Genomic DNA, 22,912 nt, shown 5'->3' on the forward strand with positions numbered 1-22,912 from the left:
GTGGGCCCCTTACTGAATGAGGGAGGCAACCTAGTGACAGAGGATGTGGAAAAAGCTAATGTACTCAATGCTTTTTTTGCCTCTGTTTTCACTAACAAGGTCAGCTCCCAGACTGCTGCGCTGGGCATCACAAAATGCAGAAGAGATGGCCAGCCCTCTGTGGAGATAGAGGTGGTTAGGGACTATTTAGGAAAGCTGGACGTGCACAAGTCCATGGGGCCGGACGAGTTGCATCCGAGAGTGCTGAAGGAATTGGCGGCTGTGATTGCAGAGCCACTGGCCATTATCTTTGAAAACTCGTGGCGAACTGGGGAAGTCCCGGATGACTGGAAAAAGGCTAATGTAGTGCCAATCTTTAAAAAAGGGAAGAAGGAAGATCCTGGGAACTACAGGCCAGTCAGCCTCACCTCAGTCCCTGGAAAAATCATGGAGCAGGTCCTCAAAGAATCAATCCTGAAGCACTTGCATGAGAGGAAAGTGATCAGGAACAGCCAGCATGGATTCACCAAGGGAAGGTCATGCCTGACTAATCTAATCGCCTTTTATGATGAGATTACTGGTTCTGTGGATGAAGGGAAAGCAGTGGATGTATTGTTTCTTGACTTTAGCAAAGCTTTTGACACGGTCTCCCACAGTATTCTTGTCACCAAGTTAAGGAAGTATGGGCTGGATGAATGCACTATAAGGTGGGTAGAAAGCTGGCTAGATTGTCGGGCTCAACGGGTAGTGATCAATGGCTCCATGTCTAGTTGGCAGCCGGTATCAAGTGGAGTGCCCCAAGGGTCGGTCCTGGGGCTGGTTTTATTCAATATCTTCATAAATGATCTGGAGGATGGTGTGGATTGCACTCTCAGCAAATTTGCGGATGATACTAAACTGGGAGGAGTGGTAGATACGCTGGAGGGGAGGGATAGGATACAGAAGGACCTAGACCAATTGGAAGATTGGGCCAAAAGGAATCTGATGAGGTTCAATAAGGATAAGTGCAGGGTCCTGCACTTAGGACAGAAGAACCCAATGCACAGCTACAGACTAGGGACCGAATGGCTAGGCAGCAGTTCTGCGGAAAAGGACCTAGGGGTGACAGTGGACGAGAAGCTGGATATGAGTCAGCAGTGTGCCCTTGTTGCCAAGAAGGCCAATGGCATTTTGGGATGTATAAGTAGGGGCATAGCGAGCAGATCGAGGGACGTGATCGTTCCCCTCTATTCGACATTGGTGAGGCCTCATCTGGAGTACTGTGTCCAGTTTTGGGCCCCACACTTCAAGAAGGATGTGGATAAATTGGAGAGAGTCCAGCGAAGGGCAACAAAAATGATTAGGGGACTGGAACACATGAGTTATGAGGAGAGGCTGAGGGAGCTGGGATTGTTTAGCCTGCAGAAGAGAAGAATGAGGGGGGATTTGATAGCTGCTTTCAACTACCTGAAAGGGGGTTCCAAAGAGGATGGCTCTAGACTATTCTCAGTGGTAGAAGAGGACAGGACAAGGAGTAATGGTCTCAAGTTGCAGTGGGGGAGGTTTAGATTGGATATTAGGAAAAACTTTTTCACTAAGAGGGTGTGTGAAACACTGGAATGAGTTGCCTAGGGAGGTGGTAGAATCTCCTTCCTTAGAGGTTTTTAAGGTCAGGCTTGACAAAGCCCTGGCTGGGATGATTTAACTGGGAATTGGTCCTGCTTTGAGCAGGGGGTTGGACTAGATGACCTTCTGGGGTCCCTTCCAACCCTGATATTCTATGATTCTATATCAATCTACGGACTGTTAGCCCACCCCAAATCTCCCTCTGCACCTGCCTTCAGCTCCTGGAATATCTCTCCTGCGAAACTTGTAGTGCAGGGAGTCACAGCGTACTCCTGAATGATGCTAACCACGGATCTGTCTGGCCGCCCAGGTTCCAGGAGATGAGGGGCTGAGGACCGAATGCCCAGACTTCATGCCCCAGCCAGCACTGCTCCTGGCTGCGAGAGAGTTTTGATGCCTCTGGCTAGCCCATGCCATTGTCTCGCTGTCCCTTTTAGAGTGCAAGGGAGTTGTTAGCCTCTCTCCCCTTGTGCCCTTGCTGAGCTGCAGTGACTGTGTTACACAGAGGCTCAGGGGCAATTCCTGTCCCACAGCCTGGACCAGGACAGTGTGGGATTGAGCAGGTGTTTGGAGTGAGATTGTCTCTGTGCTCAGAGAAACCAGCTGGATTCCTTAGTGCTGGTTGCTGTCAATGTGGCAGCCTTGCTGATGCATGTCCCTGAATGTCCACAAGAGGGCAGTGCTAGTTCACCTCCTGGAGGGGACTGATGATGTGAGGGAGCTGCAGTTCGCCAGCTGAAAAAGCAAAGCTGCCTTCCCAAACTCAGAGCTGGTTGGTAACTGAGGCAGGGCCTGGCCTAGACCCCCTTGTGGGCTGGGAGGGAAGGGCCAGCTAATGGCAGGCCCTGGGGTGATGCCAAGGGCAGCCAGTCCAGCTCATTGTGCTGCTCACCCTACTGCACCGGTAGGGCAAGCAGCCATCCGGCCCCTACAGAGCTGGATATGTTTTCCTGCTGCTGTGACAGGATCCAAGCCCGGTGCTTTGACTTTTTATACACACACACACACACTTGCCCCTGCCACGCCAATTGGGGGCAGCAGCAATTGAGCCCAACTGCAGATTCAGGTACAAGAGGAGGGAGAAGAGCTACAGTGAGGAAAGGTGGCAGGTGCTTGATAGTGACTGGGGCAAATGCTGGTTTTGAACCCCAGATGCTAAAAGCATAAGCTGGTCAGTGAGGGGCAGGTTTCTAGGAAAGGCACGTTGACTGTCTAGGGCAGGACTAGTCCTGCGGAGTGTGGGGCTGGCAGAAGGGAATGCTGGAGAACATGCTGCAATTGCAATGCATAGAGACACACCTTACTTCTAAAGATCATTAAGTCCCAGGGAGACTGTGAAGAGCTACAAAGGGAATCTCACAAAACTGGGTGACAGGGCAACAAAATGGCAGATGAAATTCAATGTTGATAAATGCAAAGTAATGCACATTGGTAAACATAATCCCAACTATACATATAAAATGGTGGTGCCTAGATCAGTGATTTTCAAACTTCTTTTCTGGCAACCCAGTTGAAGAAAATTGTTGATGCCCACGACCCAACAGAGCTGGTGACGAGGGATTTGGGACAGAGGGTTGGAGTGGAGGGTGGAGCTGGGAATGAGGGGTTCAGGGTGTGAGAGGGGGCTCTGGGCTGGGGCAGGGGGTGCAGGCTCTTGGGTGGGGCCAGGGATGAGGGGTTTGGGGTGCAGGAAGGGGCTCCAGGTTTGGGGAGGGCTCAGGGCAGGGGATTGGGGTATGGGTTACCTCAGGTGGTTCCCAGTCAGTGGCATGGCGTGGCAGGGCAGGGGCTAAGGCCAGCAGCAGGTCCAGCTCCTAGGCAGAGGTGTGCAATCAGCTCCACATGGTTCTCACCCACAGGAACTGCCTTCCCCCCGCCCCCGCTCCCAGGCTTCCATTGGTCTATTCCCAGCCAATGGGAGTGTGGAGCTCCATGGCCCCCCCAGCCTAGGAGTCAGACCTGCTGCTGACTGCTTCCAGGGAGCAGCGTGGTGTCAGAACAGGTAGGGACTAGCCTGCCTTAGCCAGGCAGCACCGCCGACGGGACTTTTAACAGCCCGGTTGGCAGTGCTGACCTGGGTCGCAACCCACAGTTTGAAAACCACTGGTCTAGATTAGCTATTTCCATTCAAGAAAGAGATCTTGGGAGTCATTGTAGATAGTTCTCTGAAAACATCCACTCCATATGCAGTGGCAGTCAAAAAAGCAAACAGACTGTTAGGAGCCATTAAAAATGGGATAGATAATAAGACAGAAAATATAATACCCCTGTATAAATCCATAGTACGCCCACATCTTGAATATTGCATGCAGATCTGGTTGCCCCATGTTAAAAAGGATATATTAAAATTGGAAAACGTACAGAGAAGGGCAACAAAATTATTAGGGGTATAGAACAGTTTTTGTATGAGGCGAGATTAGTAAGATTGGGACATTTCATCTTAAAAAAGATACGACGGGGGATATGATAGATGTCTATAAAATCATGACTGGTGTGGAGAAAGTAAATAAGGAAGTGTTGTTTACCCCTTCACTTTGCACAACACACAGTCAACCTGTGGCACTTGTAGCCAGGGAATGCTGTGAAGGCCAAACGTAACTGGGTTCAAAAAGAATTAGCTACGTTCCTGGAGGATAGGGCCATCAATGGCTATTAGCCAGGATGGTCAGGGATGCAACCCCTGTCTGAGAGTCCCTAAACCTCTGACTGCCAGATCCTGGGAGTAGACAACAGGGGATGGATCACTAGATAACTGCCTTATTCTGTTCATTCTCCCTGAAGCATCTGGCATTGGCCACTGTCAGAAGACAGGATACTGAACCCTTGGCTGACCCACTGTGGCTGTTCTTATGTTCTAAAGGGGAAATAGGGCCAGGCCTGCCCCAAACTTTCTGCAACTCCCCTGGGCACAAAGGTGACTGGTGCCAGGGGAAGTGTACTGCAACCAGGGCTGGGTGAGTAACAGAATTGTCAGTGCACTGCTGGTTCAAAAACATTGGGTTTGGGTTGAGCCAATACTGACACTTCAGAATTTGCTGTGAATTAAAAAAAGACTGTTTTGGGTCTTTTCCAGAGCAGGGATTTGAACTTGGGTCTCTTACAGCCCAGCTGATGCCCTAACTACTGGGCTGGGGGGAAGGAATCTTGTTTGGGTTGACAAAAACTGCATTTTTGATCAATCTTGGGCCAAAAAACATCATCCAGCTCCTCTTCTGGGCATGGGAAGGGCTGAGCGCTGATCTCCACGCCCAGCATCTGACTGACCTGTCATTACAGCCCAGGGCTCCACCATCCCCACACCCGACACGCCTGGGAAAGAATAGCACTATCTACCACATGTCCACACCAGCTGCAGCTCTCTCCCCTGTCTTGTTCTGCCCTGGAGCCTGCTCACAGCAGGTTCCAGATGAGGGCTGGCACTGGGCTTTCACACAGGCATGGGACACTGGAACAGTAATTTTAATTCAGTATCATGCAGCAAGTTGCCCCGAGATCGATTGGTGGTAAGAAAGCCTCTCCTTGGTGCGGAGCCAATCCTGAATCAGGATCACGCAGAGGCAGGACAGGGAGACACGGGAGAAGCCAGAAACCCCTGTTTTCCCGCTACAGCGATGAGAAATGCTCCTAGTGGCCAAGAGCTCCATCACCTCTGGGGGACACAGTGGGGTCTGGAGGCAGTTCAGTTCCCCCCAGCTTTGCCATGGCTCACAGGGCCTCTTTGGCTGGCTGAGCTCCAGCTCCCTGCTCATCATTTGCAACCAAGTCTCCAGGAGGCAAGTTCCTTGCCTCAGCAATTAACCGTTTGATTCCCACCAGCCATTGACTGACTTCATTGACATGGTCCACCATGAGCGAGCGATGGATTTCATCAGCCACATCCCAGTGCCGCCGCTGGAGCTCTAGGAGGCAAGGAGAGAGCAGCCCCTGTTAGTGGCCCATGAACCTCTCAGGTGGATGGGGGGAGTAAAAAAGGCTCTGAGCTGAGTATGAGCTCCATCCACAGCCGCTGGACCCACTGGGATTCCAGCTGGGAGAAGAGTTGTGCCTAGATACCACAGGGATGGGAGCACTACAGTCGGACAGAGGGGGACATGACAGGGCACAAATGGGCCTCATGCTGACAGGTGAGGGACATGGAAGCAGCGCTGAGTGCTGAGAGGAGATGGGGAGCCAGGAAAGGAATGCATGTAGGCCGCAGTGCAGAACCCCTGGGAGATGCAAAGTTGGCCCCCTCCCTAGAGTGGGTCACAGCTCCCTGGCGCCCCTTTGCCCCTCTCACCCTGAACCAGGATATTCATCCTCTTCCTCACAGGGGCAGACAGCTTTCCCTGGAGCCACAGCTCCCGAAACACAGCGAGGCGTCTGCTGATGTCATCACAAACCTGTTTCTGGAAGTCCAGAGAGGAGCCTTAGTGAAGAACTGCCACCAGAAAGCCTTGAGCCAGAGCCCCCACCACACACCCCCTGCTAGCGCTAAAGTAGAGAAGAGCTCTGAGAAGGGGACCCGTCAGAACCACCTGCACCCAGCGAGCTGAGCCTTCACATCCTCCTCTCAGGCAGCAGGATGCAGAGGGACAACTTGGGAATGGCGGGCCCCTGTAATGCCACAGAGAACAAACACCCCCATTCAATGGGCCCTTCCCTGGCTGCACACACCCTGAGGCGGACAATCAGCAGCAGAGAGAGCAGGGTACAGGGCTCGACATCTGTGTCTGTGGAAAGAGGAAACTGCAGATCATTTGCAAACTTAACACCATCAATCTGGGCTTGAATAGGAACTGGGAGTGGCTGGCTCATTACAAAAGCAATTTTCCCTCTCTTGGTATTGACACCTCCTCCTCAATTATTGGGCGTGGACCACATCCACCCTCACTGAATTGGCCTTCAACACTGGTTCTTCACTTGTAAGGTAACTCCCTTCTCTTCATGTGCCAATATATATTTATGCCTGCATCTGTAATTTTCATTCCATGCATCTGAAGAAGTGGGTTTTTTACCCATGAAAGCTTATGCCCAAATAAATCTGTTAGTCTTTAAGGTGCCACCGGACTCCTCATTTTTGTGGAAAGAGTCACTGGCAATGCCACTGGGCACAGCAGCAATCCTCACCTGCACGGCATTCCTGCACATGCTCAGAGTCTCATTCAGAGGGGCTAGAACATCCTCTACATTCACCTCGCACTCCTCCTTAGCCAGGCTCGCAACCTGCTTCACAGTGTCCGGCCTCAGAGCAGGGCTGACCACAGCAAGAGGGGGCGGCCCCACGGGTTTTGAGGGTAAGACTACTGGCAGCACTGGAGGAGCAGAATTCGCTGGAGTAGGGGCTGAAAACACAAACATTATGGAGTCAACAGCCACTGTAATAGTCCAGTCCAAGCCACCCAAAATCCCACCTGCTCAGCCCACCACGTGAGGGTGCTGTGCTCCAAGCTCTGGCGGCCTGAGGTGGAAAGCATTCAGAGCAGAACACTGGACTCACTGTGCCCAGCGCAACAAGCCAAGCCAGCCTAGTTAGCAGAGGGTACGTCTACACTGCAAAGAAAACCCCACAGCAGCCAGTGTCAGAGCCTGCATCAGCGTGGGGCTAATAACAGCGTAGAGGCTCCAGCCCAAGTGGGAATGTCTACACTGCTGTTATTAGCCTCTCACACTACGAGCCTGAGTCAGTTGACCTGGGCTCAGACGCAGTGCCATTGGTTTTTTCCTACAGTGCAGACATCCCCAGAGCTGCAGTTCAGAAGAACCCCTTCCACTGTTTGTACTACTGGCCGTACCAGGGGGCTGGATGTCTCAGGGCACTGGGAATGGACCTGCCAGCTTCAGGGCCCCAGCTGAGATCTGTCCAGGTCAGCAGGGACTAGCAGGCATTTTCACGTGATAACTGCTCTTGTGCCCTACATGGCATGGGTTGAGGTCTCAGCCCAGCTTCTGAGAAGCAGGTGGTCACATTACAGCGAGCACCTCCCTTCTCTGCAGATGAGGGGAGGGCAGGGCAGCATAAAGTGCCCGCTTCCCCAAACTTGTCCTTGGGGTGGCAGAGGAAAACAGTGCTGGGTGCAGAGTGAATCTGTCCCTCACTGGGAGGGCATGAGCAGAACTGACCTCAGGGAAATACCTGTAAATGCTAAGTCACCCAGCAAAGCTAGAGGGTTGCCTGTTAGCCAGAGGGGAAAGGAGGTAATGAGCGCCCAGGCTGGGGTCGGGCCTCCTGCTGGATTTGGGCAGCAAAATCTACTGAGGCATTCCTTCCTAGAAGGATGAATTACCCACCCACATAAGTAGCACTGTCTGCAGCTCTCAAAGCAAATGAATTATGCTGCAGCCACCTCTCATTATCCCCAGTGGATAGGAGGGAAGCCCTCATCCCCAGCCCCACCCCAGAGCCTGAACCCTCAGCTGGTACACCCCAACCCCCTGCCCCAACCTGGAGCCCCCTCCCATACCCTGAACTCCTCATTTCTGGACCCACCCCAGAGCCATCACCCCCTCCTGCACCCCAACCCCAATTTCATGAGCATTCATGGCCCACCATACAATTTCCATACCCAGATTTGGCCCTCAGACCAAAAAGTTTGCCCACCCCTGCTGCAGAGGCTGGGGGAAGTGGTCACACCACACACAAGTAAGACCAGGCTACACCCTAAAGCACAGGACTGGGACTTGAGCCGTAAGCACTGGCTCATGCTGCCACGTACAGAAGATAACATGACTGACAGCTGAGTTGAAACAAAATCCAGGGCGCAAAGGATTGTTTGTTTTCCCCAAAGCCTCCCTCAGGTGCTGGTTGGTCTCTGTGTAACCCACACACCTTCTGGGTGTGGTGCTCTGTCCCATCTTGTGGCACCGAGACCACTTAAAGAGAGATAAAATGAGCCTGCTCTACAGCCTGAGCTAACAGCCAGCTGGATTTTAGCTCATGCAGTAGAGCAGGGGTGGGCAAACTACAGCCCGTGGGCCACATCTGGGGCTTTCCCTGCTCCTGCACTCCAGCCGGGGAGCGGGGTCGGGAGCTGCTCTGGGCGCACATGCCGCAGGTCCCAGAAGTAGCAGTATGTCCCACCTCCGGCTCCTATGTTTAGGGGTAGTCAGGGGGCTCCGTGCACTGCCCCCGCCTCAAGCACCGCCCCTGCAGCTCCCATTGGCCAGGAAATGCGACCAATGGGAGCTGCAGGGACGGTGCCTACAGACAGGGCAGCGCACAGACTAGAGCCACCTGGTCACACCTTCATGTAGGAGCTGGAGGGGGTACATGTCACTGCTTCCAGGAGCTGCTTGAGGTAAGCGCCGCCCAGAGCCTGCCCCCTGCCAGGTCCCAACCCCCTGCCCTGATCACCCTCCAAACCCCTCAATCCCAACCCAAAGCACCCTCCTAGACCGCAAACCCCTCACCCCCAGCCCCACCCCAGAGCCTGAACCCCCACCTGGAACCCCCCTACCTACACCCCAACCCCCTGCCCCAGCCTGGAGCCCCCTCCCATACCCTGAACTCCTCATTTCTGGCACCACCCCAGAGCCCACACCCCCCGCCAGAGCCTTCATCTCCTCCTGTACCCCAACCACAATTTCATGAGCATTCATGGTCCATCATAAAATTTCCATACCCAGATGTAGCCCTCGGACCAAAAAGTTTGCCCACCCCTGCTGTAGAGGCTCATGCACTAAGCTCCAGAGCTCCCCAGTTCGATCCTGCCCACTGGTGACCGGGATCTGTCAGTGTGACATCTGCATGACCCTAGACAGGCAGGTCCCACAGGAGCTACAGCAAAGCATGAGACAGTGATGAGCCCAAGAGCCTTAGCCTGAGGCCTCAGAGGAGAGGGGCAGGCTACCACGGATTCCCCACACCCGTGCTTATGGGGGCACAGAAGGGGGAAATCCTCCTCTGCAGAGAGCCCTCTGAAGGGGACTTTGAGTTAGAGACTGGGCTTAACTCAGCATCCCTGATGGGCTTTGCCACCCCCAGCATGGGCCCACCGGCTGCAGGGCAATGTATGCGGCAATTCTAACCTTGGGGGGCTCCATGGGCCAGGCCGGGGACCCTGCGTGCGAGGGGGGTGCGCTTCGGGCCACTACACTGGAGCTGCAGCCCATAGGAAAACTGAGGGGGATCGTTCCAGCCGCGCTCCTTGTTTCCTGGGGAGACATAAATGGCACCAATTACTGGCACTACACAATGGCCAGCGCCAGGGCTTCCCCTCCTCTCCCCCCCCCCAGCCCCAAGACACAAGGGGGGAGCCGGGGCTTCCCCTCCTCTCCCCCCTCCGGCCCCAAGACACAAGGGGGGAGCCGGGGCTTCCCCTCCTCTCCCCGCCCCAGGTCCCAAGACACAAGGGGGGAGCCGGGGCTTCCCCTCCTCTCCTCTCCCCGCCCCAGGTCCCAAGACACAAGGGGGGAGCCGGGGCTTCCCCTCCTCTCCTCTCCCCGCCCCAGGCCCCAAGACACAAGGGGGGAGCCGGGGCTTCCCCTCCTCCCGCCCCCAGGACAGGAATGGGGGGGGGCCGGGGCTTCCTCCAGGCCCCATGACAAGAGGAGGAGCCAGGGCTCCCCCGCCTCAGACAGGAGGGCCCAGGACTTCCCCTCCCTCAGGCCAGGGTCGCGGAACGTCCCCACTTGCCCAGCCCGGCGCCCTCACCCGGTTTCACGTAAAGTTCCGCCATCGCCACGTCACGGCCGGGCATGAGACCCCGCCCCTTCCGAATTGGGGCGTGGCCTGGGAGGTGCTGAGTGCCCGGCCCCGCCGCCGGACTGGAGCTTGGTGGCGGCGGCTCACGCGGGGTGGCTGAGCCGCGCTGGGCGGAGCTTCCAGCGGGGCCGGACGGGCCAGGAGCGACCCCCTGTGATCGGCGGGGTCTCGGGGAGCCGCGGTCAGAGCTCGGGTGCTGCCTCCGCCGCTGGGGGCTCTCCAGAGCCGGGGCTTTACTGCACTGACCCGCGTGGGCAGTGCTGGGACTCCTGCCCCTGCAGCTATTAAATTACTCCCCTTGGAATCATAGAATCATAGAATATCAGGGTTGGAAGGGACCCCAGAAGGTCATCTAGTCCAACCCCCTGCTCAAAGCAGGACCAATTCCCAGTTAAATCATCCCAGCCAGGGCTTTGTCAAGCCTGACCTTAAAAACCTCTAAGGAAGGAGATTCTACCACCTCCCTAGGTAACTCATTCCAGTGTTTCACCACCCTCTTAGTAAAAAAGTTTTTCCTAATATCCAACCTAAACCTCCCCCACTGCAACTTGAGACCATTACTCCTTGTCCTGTCCTCTTCTACCACTGAGAATAGTCTAGAGCCATCCTCTCTGGAACCACCTCTCAGGTAGTTGAAAGCAGCTATCAAATCCCCCCTCATTCTTCTCTTCTGCAGGCTAAACAATCCTAGTTCCCTCAGCCTCTCCTCATAAGTCATGTGTTCCAGACCCCTAACCATTTTTGTTGCCCTTCGCTGGACTCTCTCCAATTTATCCACATCCTTCTTGTAGTGTGGGGCCCAAAACTGGACACAGTACTCCAGATGAGGCCTCACCAATGTCGAATAGAGGGGGACGATCACGTCCCTCGATCTGCTCGCTATGCTCCTACTTATACATCCCAAAATGCCATTGGCCTTCTTGGCAACAAGGGCACACTGCTGACTCATATCCAGCTTCTCGTCCACTGTCACCCCTAGGTCCTTTTCCGCAGAACTGCTGCCTAGCCATTCGGTCCCTAGTCTGTAGCGGTGCATTGGGTTCTTCCGTCCTAAGTGCAGGACCCTGCACTTATCCTTATTGAACCTCATCAGATTTCTTTTGGCCCAATCCTCCAATTTGTCTAGGTCCCTCTGTATCCTATCCCTCCCCTCCAGCGTATCTACCACTCCTCCCAGTTTAGTATCATCCGCAAATTTGCTGAGAGTGCAATCCACACCATCCTCCAGATCATTTATGAAGATATTGAACAAAACCGGCCCCAGGACCGACCCCTGGGGCACTCCACTTGACACCGGCTGCCAACTAGACATGGAGCCATTGATCACTACCCGTTGAGCCCGACAATCTAGCCAACTTTCTACCCACCTTATAGTGCATTCATCCAGCCCATACTTCTTTAACTTGCTGACAAGAATACTGTGGGAGACGGTGTCAAAAGCTTTGCTAAAGTCAAGAAACAATACATCCACTGCTTTCCCTTCATCCACAGAACCAGTAATCTCATCATAGAAGGCGATTAGATTAGTCAGGCATGACCTTCCCTTGGTGAATCCATGCTGACTGTTCCTGATCACTTTCCTCTCATGTAAATGCATCAGGATTGATTCTTTGAGGACCTACTCCATGATTTTTCCAGGGACTGAGGTGAGGCTGACTGGCCTGTAGTTCCCAGGATCCTCCTTCTTCCCTTTTTTAAAGATTGGCACTACATTAGCCTTTTTCCAGTCATCCGGGACTTCCCCCGTTCACCACGAGTTTTCAAAGATAATGGCCAATGGCTCTGCAATCACAGCCGCCAATTCCTTTAGCACTCTCGGATGCAACTCGTCCGGCCCCATGGACTTGTGCACATCCAGCTTTTCTAAATAGTCCCTAACCACCTCTTTCTCCACAGAGGGCTGGCCAGCTATTCCCCATGTTGTGATGCCCAGCGCAGCAGTCTGGGAGCTGACCTTGTTAGTGAAGACAGAGGCAAAAAAAGCATTGAGTACATTAGCTTTTTCCACATCCTCTTTCACTAGGTTGCCTCCCTCATTCATTAAGGGGCCCACACATTCCTTGGCTTTCTTCTTGTTGCCAACATACCTGAAGAAACCCTTCTTGTTACTCTTGACATCTCTCGCTAGCTGCAGCTCCAGGTGCGATTTGGCCCTCCTGATTTCATTCCTACATGCCCGAGCAATATTTTTATACTCTTCCCTGGTCATATGTCCAATCTTCCACTTCTTGTAAGCTTCTTTTTTATGTTTAAGATCCGCTAGGATTTCACCGTTAAGCCAAGCTGGTCGCCTGCCATATTTACTATTCTTTCGACACATCGGGATGGTTTGTCCCTGTAACCTCAACAGGGATTCCTTGAAATACAGCCAGCTCTCCTGGACTCCTTTCCCCTTCATGTTAGTCCCCCAGGGGATCCTACCCATCCGTTCCCTTAAATTAAAAGTCACCCATGAGAACCAGGGCATGCAATCTAGTAGCTTCTGCGAGCTGCCGGAAGAAAGCTTCATCCACCTCATCCCCCTGGTCTGGTGGTCTATAGCAGACTCCCACCACTACATCACTCTTGTTGCTCACACTTCTAAACTTAATCCAGAGACACTCAGGTTTTTCTGCAGTTTTGTACCGGAGCTCTGAGCAGTCATACTGCTCCCTTACATACAGTGCTACTCCCCCACCTTTTCTGCCCTGCCTGTCCTTCCTGAACAGTTTATAACCATCCATGACAGTACTCCAGTCATGTGAGTTATCCCACCAAGTCTCTGTTATTCCAATCATGTCATAATTTCTTGACATCACCAGGACCTCCAGTTCTCCCTGCTTGTTTCCAAGGCTTTGTGCATTCATATATAAGCACTTGAGATAACCTGCTGATCGCCCCTCATTCTCAGTATGAGGAATGTGCACCTGAGGTGTAATGAGCATGCGCCGCTTCACCTGCTGAAGCCACAGCCCTTCCCCCTGCCCTTATCAGCGGTAAAATTCTGCTGACTGCTTTTGAGAGGAGTTTAAAAGGGGCAAAGGGGACAAATCGGAGTAGGGGGTGGCCAGGTCTGAGCAGAGGGAGGAAATTGACTGGTCAGGAATGTCAAGCAGCTGGAGGCAGGATTAGGAGAGGGGATTGAGCCCTGGTCTACACTAGGACTTTAGGTCGAATTTAGCAGCGTTAAATCGATGTAAACCTGCACCCGTCCACACAATTAAGCCCTTTATTTCGACTTAGCCCTGGTCTACACTAGGACTTTAGGTCGAATTTAGCAGCGTTAAATCGATTTAAACCTGCACCCGTCCACACAGTGAAGCCCTTTATTTCGACTTAAAGGGCTCTTAAAATCGATTTCCTTACTCCACCCCTGACAAGTGGATTAGCCCTTAAATCGACGTTCCCGGCTCGAATTTGGGGTACTGTGGACACAATTCGATGGTATTGGCCTCCGGGAGCTATCCCAGAGTGCTCCATTCTGACCGCTCTGGACAGCACTCTCAACTCAGATGCACTGGCCAGGTAGACAGGAAAAGAACCGCAAACTTTTGAATCTCATTTCCTGTTTGGCCAGCGTGGCAAGCTGCAGGTGACCATGCAGAGCTCATCAGCACAGGTGACCATGATGGAGTCCCAGAATCGCAAAAGAGCTCCAGCATGGACCGAACGGGAGGTACGGGATCTGATCGCTGTTTGGGGAGAGGAATCCGTGCTATCAGAACTCCGTTCCAGTTTTCGAAATGCCAAAACCTTTGTGAAAATCTCCCAGGGCATGAAGGACAGAGGCCATAACAGGGACCCGAAGCAGTGCCGCGTGAAACTGAAGGAACTGAGGCAAGCCTACCAGAAAACCAGAGAGGCGAACAGCCGCTCTGGGTCAGAGCCCCAAACATGCCGCTTCTATGATGAGCTGCATGCCATTTTAGGGGGTTCAGCCACCACTACCCCAGCCGTGTTGTTTGACTCCTTCAATGGAGATGGAGGCAATACGGAAGCAGGTTTTTGGGACGAAGAAGATGATGATGAGGAGGAGGTTGTAGATAGCTCACAGCAAGCAAGCGGAGAAACCGGTTTTCCCGACAGCCAGGAACTGTTTCTCACCCTAGACCTGGAGCCAGTACCCCCCGAACCCACCCAAGGCTGCCTCCTGGACCCAGCAGGCGGAGAAGGGACCTCTGGTGAGTGTACCTTTTAAAATGCTATACATGGTTTAAAAGCAAGCATATGAAAGGATTACTTTGCCCTGGCATTTGCGGTTCTCCTAGATGTAGTCCTAAAGCCTTTGCAAAAGGTTTCTGGGGAGGGCAGCCTTATTTCGTCCTTCATGGTAGGACACTTTACCACTCCAGGCCAGTAACACGTACTCGGGAATCACTGTAGAACAAAGCATTGCAGTGTATGTTTGCTGGCATTCAAACAACATCCGTTCTTTATCTCTCTGTGTTATCCTCAGGAGAGTGAGATATAATTCATGGTCACCTGGTTGAAATAGAGTGCTTTTCTTCAGGGGACAGTCAGAGGAGCCCATTCCTGCTGGGCTGTTTGCCTGTGGCTAAACAGAAATGTTCCCTGCTGTTAGCCACAGGGAGGGGGGAAGGTTGAGGGGGTAGTCACGCGGTGGGAGGAGGCAAAATGCGACCTTGTAACGAAAGCACATGTGCTATGTATGTAATGTTAACAGCAAGGTTTACCCTGAAAGAGTGTAGCCACTGTTTTATAAAATGTGTCTTTTTAAATACCGCTGTCCCTTTTTTTTTCTCCACCAGCTGCATGTGTTTCAATGATCACAGGATCTTCTCCTTCCCAGAGGCTAGTGAAGCTTAGAAAGAAAAAAAAACGCACTCGCGATGAAATGTTCTCCGAGCTCATGCTGTCCTCCCACACTGACAGAGCACAGACGAATGCGTGGAGGCAAATAATGTCAGAGTGCAGGAAAGCACAAAATGACCGGGAGGAGAGGTGGAGGGCTGAAGAGAGTAAGTGGTGGGCTGAAGACAGGGCTGAAGCTCAAATGTGGCGGCAGCATGATGAGAGGAGGCAGGATTCAATGCTGAGGCTGCTGCAGGACCAAACCAGTATGCTCCAGTGTATGGTTGAGCTGCAGCAAAGGCAGCTGGAGCACAGACTGCCACTGCAGCCCCTCTGTAACCAACCGCCCTCCTCCCCAAGTTCCATAGCCTCCACACCCAGACGCCCAAGAACGCGGTGGGGGGGCCTCCGGCCAACCAGCCACTCCACCACAGAGGATTGCCCAAAAAAAAGAAGGCTGTCATTCAATAAATTTTAAAGTTGTAAACTTTTAAAGTGCTGTGCTTAAAGTGCTGTGTGGCATTTTCCTTCCCTCCTCCACCACCCCTCCTGGGATACCTTGGTAGTCATCCCCCTATTTGTGTGATGAATGAATAAAGAATGCATGAATGTGAAGCAACAATGACTTTATTGCCTCTGCAAGCGGTGATTGAAGGGAGGAGGGGAGGGTGGTTAGCTTACAGGGAAGTAGAGTGAACCAAGGGGCGGGGGGTTTCATCAAGGAGAAACAAACAGAACTTTCACACCGTAGCCTGGCCAGTCATGAAACTGGTTTTCAAAGCTTCTCTGATGCATACCGCGCCCTCCTGTGCTCTTCTAACCGCCCTGGTGTCTGGCTGCGCGTAACCAGCAGCCAGGCGATTTGCCTCAACCTCCCACCCCACCATAAACGTCTCCCCCTTACTCTCACAGATATTGTGGAGCACACAGCAAGCAGTAATAACAGTGGGAATATTGGTTTCGCTGAGGTCTAAGCGAGTCAGTAAACTGCGCCAGCGCGCCTTTAAACGTCCAAATGCACATTCTACCACCATTCTGCACTTGCTCAGCCTGTAGTTGAACAGCTCCTGACTACTGTCCAGGCTGCCTGTGTACAGCTTCATGAGCCATGGCATTAAGGGGTAGGCTGGGTCCCCAAGGATACATATAGGCATTTCAACATCCCCAACAGTTATTTTCTGGTCTGGGAATAAAGTCCCTTCCTGCAGCTTTTGAAACAGACCAGAGTTCCTGAAGATGCGAGCATCATGCACCTTTCCCGGCCATCCCACGTTGATGTTGGTGAAACGTCCCTTGTGATCCACCAGAGCTTGCAGCACTATCGAAAAGTACCCCTTGCGGTTTATGTACTCGGCGGCTTGGTGCTCCGGTGCCAAGATAGGGATATGGGTTCCGTCTATAGCCCCACCACAGTTAGGGAATCCCATTGCAGCAAAGCCATCCACTATGACCTGCACATTTCCCAGGGTCACTACCCTTGATATCAGCAGATCTTTGATTGCGTGAGCTACTTGCATCACAGCAGCCCCCACAGTAGATTTGCCCACTCCAAATTGATTCCCAACTGACCGGTAGCTGTCTGGCGTTGCAAGCTTCCACAGGGCTATCGCCACTCGCTTCTCAACTGTGAGGGCTGCTCTCATGTTGGTATTCATGCGCCTCAGGGCAGGGGAAAGCAAGTCACAAAGTTCCATGAAAGTGCCCTTACGCATGCGAAAGTTTCGCAGCCACTGGGAATCGTCCCAGACCTGCAACACTATGCGGTCCCACCAGTCTGTGCTTGTTTCCCGAGCCCAGAATCGGCGTTCCACAGCATGAACCTGCCCCATTAGCACCATGATGCATGCATTGTCAGGGCCCATGCTTTCAGAGAAATCTGTGTCCATGTCCTGATCACTCACGGGACCGCGCTGACGTCGCCTCCTCACCCGGTATCGCTTTGCCAGGTTCTGGTGCTGCATATACTGCTGGATAATGCGTGTGGTGTTTAATGTGCTCCTAATTGCCAAAGTGAGCTGAGCGGCCTCCATGCTTGCCTTGGTATGGCATCCGCACAGAAAAAAGGCGCGGAACGATTGTCTGCCGTTGCTCTGACGGAGGGAGGGGCGACTGACGACACGGCTTACAGGGTTGGCTTCAGGGAGCTAAAATCAACAAAGGGTGTGCCTGTACATCAAGGAGTATTTCAGGCAGGACTGCACGGAGGGTTCCAATAAGAAATGGTGCACCTAAGTTATCGTTGTTATTGGAACAAGGAGGTTAGCCTGGCCTCTGATTGATACATGGCTAGATTTACCTCACTGCACCTTCTCTGTGAGTGACTGCAGTGTGATCTAGAGGAATGAGTCCCCTAGACAGGGGAGGAGGCAAATGAGTACAAAACAAATCTGGTCTCTTTCTTGTTCTGACCCACTCCATCTATCTTTTACATCTTTGGCTGGCAGCAGACGGTGCAGAAGGACTGCATGCCATCCACATCTCATGGCTGCTCGGCAGAAGATGGTACAGTACGACTGCTAGCCATCTTCATCTCTTGCCTGCCTGGCAGAAGATGGTACAGTACGACTGCTAGCCATCTTCATCTCTTGCCTGCCTGGCAGAAGATGGTACAATACGACTGCTAGCCATCTTCATCTCTTGCCTGCCTGGCAGAAGATGGTACAATACGACTGCTAGCAATCCTCATCTCTTGCCTGCCTGGCAGAAGATGGTACAGTACGACTGCTAGCAGTCCGTATCGCCTGCCCGCTCACCATAAGATGGTTCAATAGGACTGACTGCAGGACTAAAGAGAATGACCTGGTCAAGTCACTCCAAATTTAGTCCCTGCGCCCATATCTGCCCAGGCGCTCCCAGCCGACGTGGCCAGGAGCACCTCGGACACGAGGAGGACGACTACCAGTCGTATTGCACCGTCTGCTGCCAGAAGGCAATGGGTTGCTGCTACTGTGCAGCAAAGCCGTACCACGTCTGCCAGCATCCAGGAGACATAGGGTGACGGTTACCTGAGCGGGCTCCATGCTTGCCGTGGTATGGCGTCTGCACAGGTAACTCAGGAAAAAAGGTGCGAAATGATTGTCTGCCCTTGCTTTCACGGAGGAAGGGAGGGAACGGGGGCCTGACGATATGTACCCAGAACCACCCGCGACAATGTTTTAGCCCCATCAGGCATTGGGATCTCAACCCAGAATTCCAATGGGCAGCGGAGACTGCGGGAACTGTGGGATAGCTACCCACAGTGCAACGCTCTGGAAGTCGACTCTAGCCTCGGTACTGTGGAAGCGCTCCGCCGAGTTAATGCACTTAATGCACTTAGAGCATTTTCTGTGGGGACACACACACTCGAATATATAAAACCGATTTCTAAAAAACCGACTTCTATAAATTCAACCTTATTCCGTAGTGTAGACATACCCTTAGTTCAAAATCCGGGAGTGGGGGGGAGCAGGAGTTAAGGTCCTGGTGAGGCACTGGCAGAGAGTGACAGAGGGTAAAACCCGGCACAGGCAGGGACAGAGGGGGTAACAGTTACCCCAGTGGGACTGAGACACTGGTATTTGCAAAAATGGTGGGGGGCAAAGGGGCTTTTTTATTTCCCCGCTCACAGACAGCATCTGTCAGTATGGGCTTCCCAGGGCTGGGTTCTTAAAGGCACAGACATCCCAATGCCTAGTCAGTGCAGCTCCTCTTTGTCTGATCTAACCTATTGAGGCTATGTCTACACTACAAAGTTCAAAGCGCTGCGGCGGGAGCCAGTACTCTTGGTAATCCACCTCGACGAGGGCTTAGCTGCGAGCACTGGAAGCCAAGCCTGTCCATATTAGCACTTTAAAGTGCTCAAACTTGTTGTGCTGGGGGGGAGGGGTGGTTTTCACCCCCTGAGCCAGCAAATTAGAGCACTTTAACTTGAGTGTAGCTAATCCCTGAGATTTAGGGCATGGCTACACTTGCAGATGTAGAGCGCTTTGAGTTAAACCAGCCTTCAGAGAGCGCAGTAGGGAAAGTGCTGCAGTCTGTCCACACTGACAGCTGCAAGTGCACTGGCATGGCCCCATTTGCGGCACTTGCAGCGGCATTGGGAGCAGTACATTATGGGCAACTATCCCACAGAGCACCTCTTCCCAGTCTGGCGCTGTGGCTTGTGGGAAGGGGGCAGGGAGGGGCGGGGCATTCTGGGTCCCAATGCCCAGTGATGCATCAGTTCGCATCCCAGCAACCCCTGTGCTTCCATGCACATTTGGCACCATCTTTCAACTTTTTTGTACTGCGCGCTCTGTCTTCCTTTTCGGTCTGTTGGAATGGAACCCGAACTGCTGAGGAGTATACTGACGAGTCTCGCCATCACGTCACGTTTGGCAGTCAAGTTATTCCTTATGATCCAAAGTGACAGTGAGGGCTCTGACAATGATATCGACTCGAGTAACGCATATGACATGAGTTCACTTGTGGCATTCATGGACATGCTCACCACCATGGAACGCCACTTTTGGGCTCAGGAAACAAGCACTGAGTGGTGGGATCACATTGTCATGCAAGTCTGTGATGACGAGCAGTGGATGCAGAATTTTCAGATGAGAAAAGTCACTTTCATGGGATTGTGTGAGGAGCTCGCCCCCACCCTGTGGTGCAAGGACATGAGATTGAGATCTGCCCTGATGGTGGAGAAGCATGTGGCTATTGCAATCTGGAAGCTGGCAACTCCAGACAGCTACCAATCGGTCGCTAACCAGTTTGGAGTGGGAAAGTCGACCATTGGAATCAAGTTGATGCAAGTTTGCAGGGCATTAATCACATCCTGCTCAGAAGAACCATGACTCTGGGTAACGTACATGACATTTTAGATGGCTTTGCACAAATGGGTTTCCCTAACAGCGGAGGCGTGATAGATGGCACACATATTCCAATTCTGGCACCAGCCCACCTAGCCTCCGAGTACGTTAATCAGAAGGGGTATTTCTCTATGGTTCTCCAGGCGCTTGTGGATCACCGTGGGCATTTCATTGACATTAACGCAGGCTGGCCCAGAAAGGTGCATGACGCACACATCTTTCAGAACACTGGCCTGTTCAGGAAGCTGCAAGCCGGGACTTTTTTCCTAGGCCAGAAGATCACCACAAGGGAAGTCGAAATGCCCATTGTGATCCTTGGAGATCCCACTTACCCTTTAATGCTGTGGCTCATGAAACGCTACACAGGGAGCCTTGACAGCAGCAAGGAGCAGTTCAACAATAGGCTGAGCTAGTGCAGAATGACTGTGGAGTGCGCTTTTGGCCGTTTAAAAGGCCGCTGGTGCTCTCTGTTTGGGAAGCTGGACCTGGCCGATGACAGCATCCCCATGGTTATAGCCACATGCTGTACCTTCCATAATATTTGTGAAGGGAAGGGTGAACAATTCACTTAGGCATGGAACTCGGAGATTCAACACCTGGAGGCTGAATTTGAACAGCCAGAGACCAAGGCTATTAAAGGGGCCCAGCACAGGGCTGCAAGGTTTAGGGATACCTTGAGGCAGCAATTTGAGGCTGAAAGCCACCAGTAATGTCTGCTGCCCTGCACGGGAGTGAAGTGCAGTGGTTCCAATGTTAGTTGGAATCTGTGTTTGCTATGCTGACTTGCAGTGCCTGTTTCTTTCCTGGGCTAAGGTGTCTTTTACTTTATGCAATAATAAAGAATGTTTTCAAAGCCAAAAAATCCATTTCTTGAAAAGAATATTCATTTATTGAAAAGAAATACAACTGCTTGGGAAACAGAAAGGGCAAGGGGGTGGGGAACGGTACAATTACAGATTTGCGTATGTCCTGTTATCATACTCAGCCTTCCTGCCTGGAGTGCTGTGCAATGAGTGCTGCACTTCAGGATGGCTATACTGCATGGTGATGGGGGTTGAGTGCAGTGGGTAAGGGTCATAGTTTTCAGGGCTGGGTGATGAAGCTACAGGTGTTGGAGGCAGTGGGTGGCAGTAAGAACCCAGGTGTTGGGGAAAGTGGGTTGGAGGTGACATGGGGGTACAAGGGAAAGAGTTTTGGGACAAGGACTGCAGGGAGGGGGCGGGCGCAGTAGTGCTCTGCCTGCATGGCTACGAGCACCTGGATAGAGTCCACTTAGCGTTCCATTATGCTTATCAGCTGATCCATGCTTTGCTGCCAGAGCACCAAGCTTTTGTGCCGGCACTCCTCATTCTGCTGGCAGATCCTCCTTTCACTGTCCCACCACTCCTGCACTTTTCAATTTTCATTCCTTGAATGCTGCATTACTTCATGCAATATGTCTTCCTTGCTTCTGCAGTTTCCACGATATGCATCTGAGGAAGTGAGCTGTAGCTCACGAAAGCTTATGCTCTAATAAATTGGTTAGTCTCTAAGGTGCCACAAGTCCTCCTTTTCTTTTTTCTGATTCTTTGGAGTCTTTCAGCCGGTGATAACAGAGATGGCGAAGATCTCAAAGTTGCATCTGTAAAGGCAAAATGCAACACTTAGCAGAGGCAGCATTGTTCACACCAGACAGAGCAATGATTCCCCCATACTTAAGGGCAAGCACAGACTACACAATAGCATAATTTGCCCGTCCCAAAGCGAGCACATATAACCCACAGGAGCCTCAAAATGGTGAGTAAGCACAGGGTCAAGCGTGACTGATTGTTTCACGGCTGTACTGTCCTCTGGGTTTCTGTGCCTTGGGGAGAGCCAACAGCGGCAGGGGGCCCCTATACTGAACACTGTCCCCTCATTTTCCACAGGAGTTAGTCCTGGAAGATATCTCACTGCTGAGGGTGACCTGTGAAGCAAAGGAGGGTCTTCTACTGCAATGCAGCTTCTGCCCTGGCCCATATGCAGCTTGCCCGTGTGCAGCAATGGTCCCCCTGCCCCTCACGGCACAGTTCTGGATGAGACCTTTGAAGAGATCACTGAGGCCGATTACCGCGATCTGAGAGAGCACATCAATGCCCTGTTCCACATCTAGGCATTGGGACAAAGTTCCTCCTCTACTTTGTTGGGTCTTGTGTTTATTGGCGGATTTGTTCACCTTGGAGCTTCACAGCAACCCTCAGTTTGGCCGTTTTCATGAACCCACAGTCCAGGTCAACTCCTCCTCTGTCTGACCAGGAGTTGGGAGGTTTGGGGGGAACCTGGGCCCACACTCTACTCTGGGTTCCAGCCCAGGGCCCTGTGGAATGCAGCTGTCTAGAGTGCCTCCTGGAACAGCTGTGCGACAGCTACAACTCCCTGGGCTACTTCCCCATGACCTCCTCCCAACACCTTCATCCTCACCATAGGACCTTCCTCCTGGTGTCTGATAATGCTTGTACTCCTCAGTCCTCCAACAGTACATGTTTGCACTCTCAGCTCCCAGCGCCTCTTGCTCCCAGCTCCTTACACGCGCACCACAAACTGAAGTGAGCTCCTTTTTAAACCCAGGTGCCCTGATTAGCCTGCCTTAATTGATTCTAGCAGCTTCTTGATTGGCTGCAGGTGTTCTAATCAGCCTGTCTGTCTTAATTGTCTCCAGAAGGTTCCTGATTGTTCTGGAATCTTCCCTGTTACCTTACCCATGGAAAAGGGACCTACTTAACCTGGGGCTAATATATCTGCCTTCTGTTACTCTCCTGTAGCCATCTGGCCCGATGCTGTCACAGCATGCTTGCAGCCCTAACCCTCCTCACCCCAAGAGCCCGCACCGAATAACTTTCTTCCCAAAATAAAAGCTACTTACTGGGAACCTCCTCTGGTGTTTGTCCTTCCCCAAGCACCGGCTGCCATGACTGGCTACCTTCCTCCTGGCTTGAGAACAGCTCCTGGCTGCATGCATCTAGGGATTCCGGAGTGTATTCCTCCTCCTCAGCACCATCGCTCACAC

At 52.5% G+C, this 22,912-nt stretch overlaps 1 protein-coding gene across 2 annotated transcripts; it reads right to left on the bottom strand.

Annotated features, from left to right (window-relative positions):
• Positions 1-5,022: 5,022 nt before the first annotated feature.
• SRA1 (steroid receptor RNA activator 1) lies at positions 5,023-10,353 on the bottom strand. 2 transcript variants are annotated; one of them, XM_084636675.1, is made up of 5 exons: positions 10,217-10,353; positions 9,592-9,717; positions 6,760-6,908; positions 5,864-5,972; positions 5,023-5,483 (listed from the first exon to the last, which is right to left on the bottom strand). In XM_084636675.1, exons 1-5 carry the CDS (start codon positions 10,260-10,262, stop codon positions 5,290-5,292), a joined length of 624 nt encoding a protein of 207 aa, XP_084492801.1. In that variant the 5' UTR covers positions 10,263-10,353; the 3' UTR covers positions 5,023-5,289. The 2 variants fall into 2 exon arrangements, with proteins under 2 accessions (XP_084492801.1, XP_084492800.1); XM_084636674.1 differs by having other exon boundaries at positions 6,694-6,908.
• Positions 10,354-22,912: the final 12,559 nt, after the last annotated feature.

Source organism: Lepidochelys olivacea (assembly GCF_965140295.1).
Source record: "Lepidochelys olivacea isolate rLepOli2 genome assembly, chromosome: 8".
NCBI lineage: Eukaryota > Metazoa > Chordata > Testudines > Cheloniidae > Lepidochelys > Lepidochelys olivacea.

Bases quoted from the DNA above. Each gene is read 5' to 3' on its own strand.
- SRA1 (XM_084636674.1), bottom strand. From the start codon at position 10,262: ATGCCCGGCCGTGACGTGGCGATGGCGGAACTTTACGTGAAACCGG. The intron at 6,909-9,591 runs GTTAGAATTGCC...TTGTGTTTTCAG, and splicing joins GGCCCATGGAGCCCCCCAAG to CCCCTACTCCAGCGAATTCT. The intron at 5,484-5,863 runs GTGAGAGGGGCA...CTTGCCTCCTAG, and splicing joins GATGAATATCCTGGTTCAGG to AGCTCCAGCGGCGGCACTGG.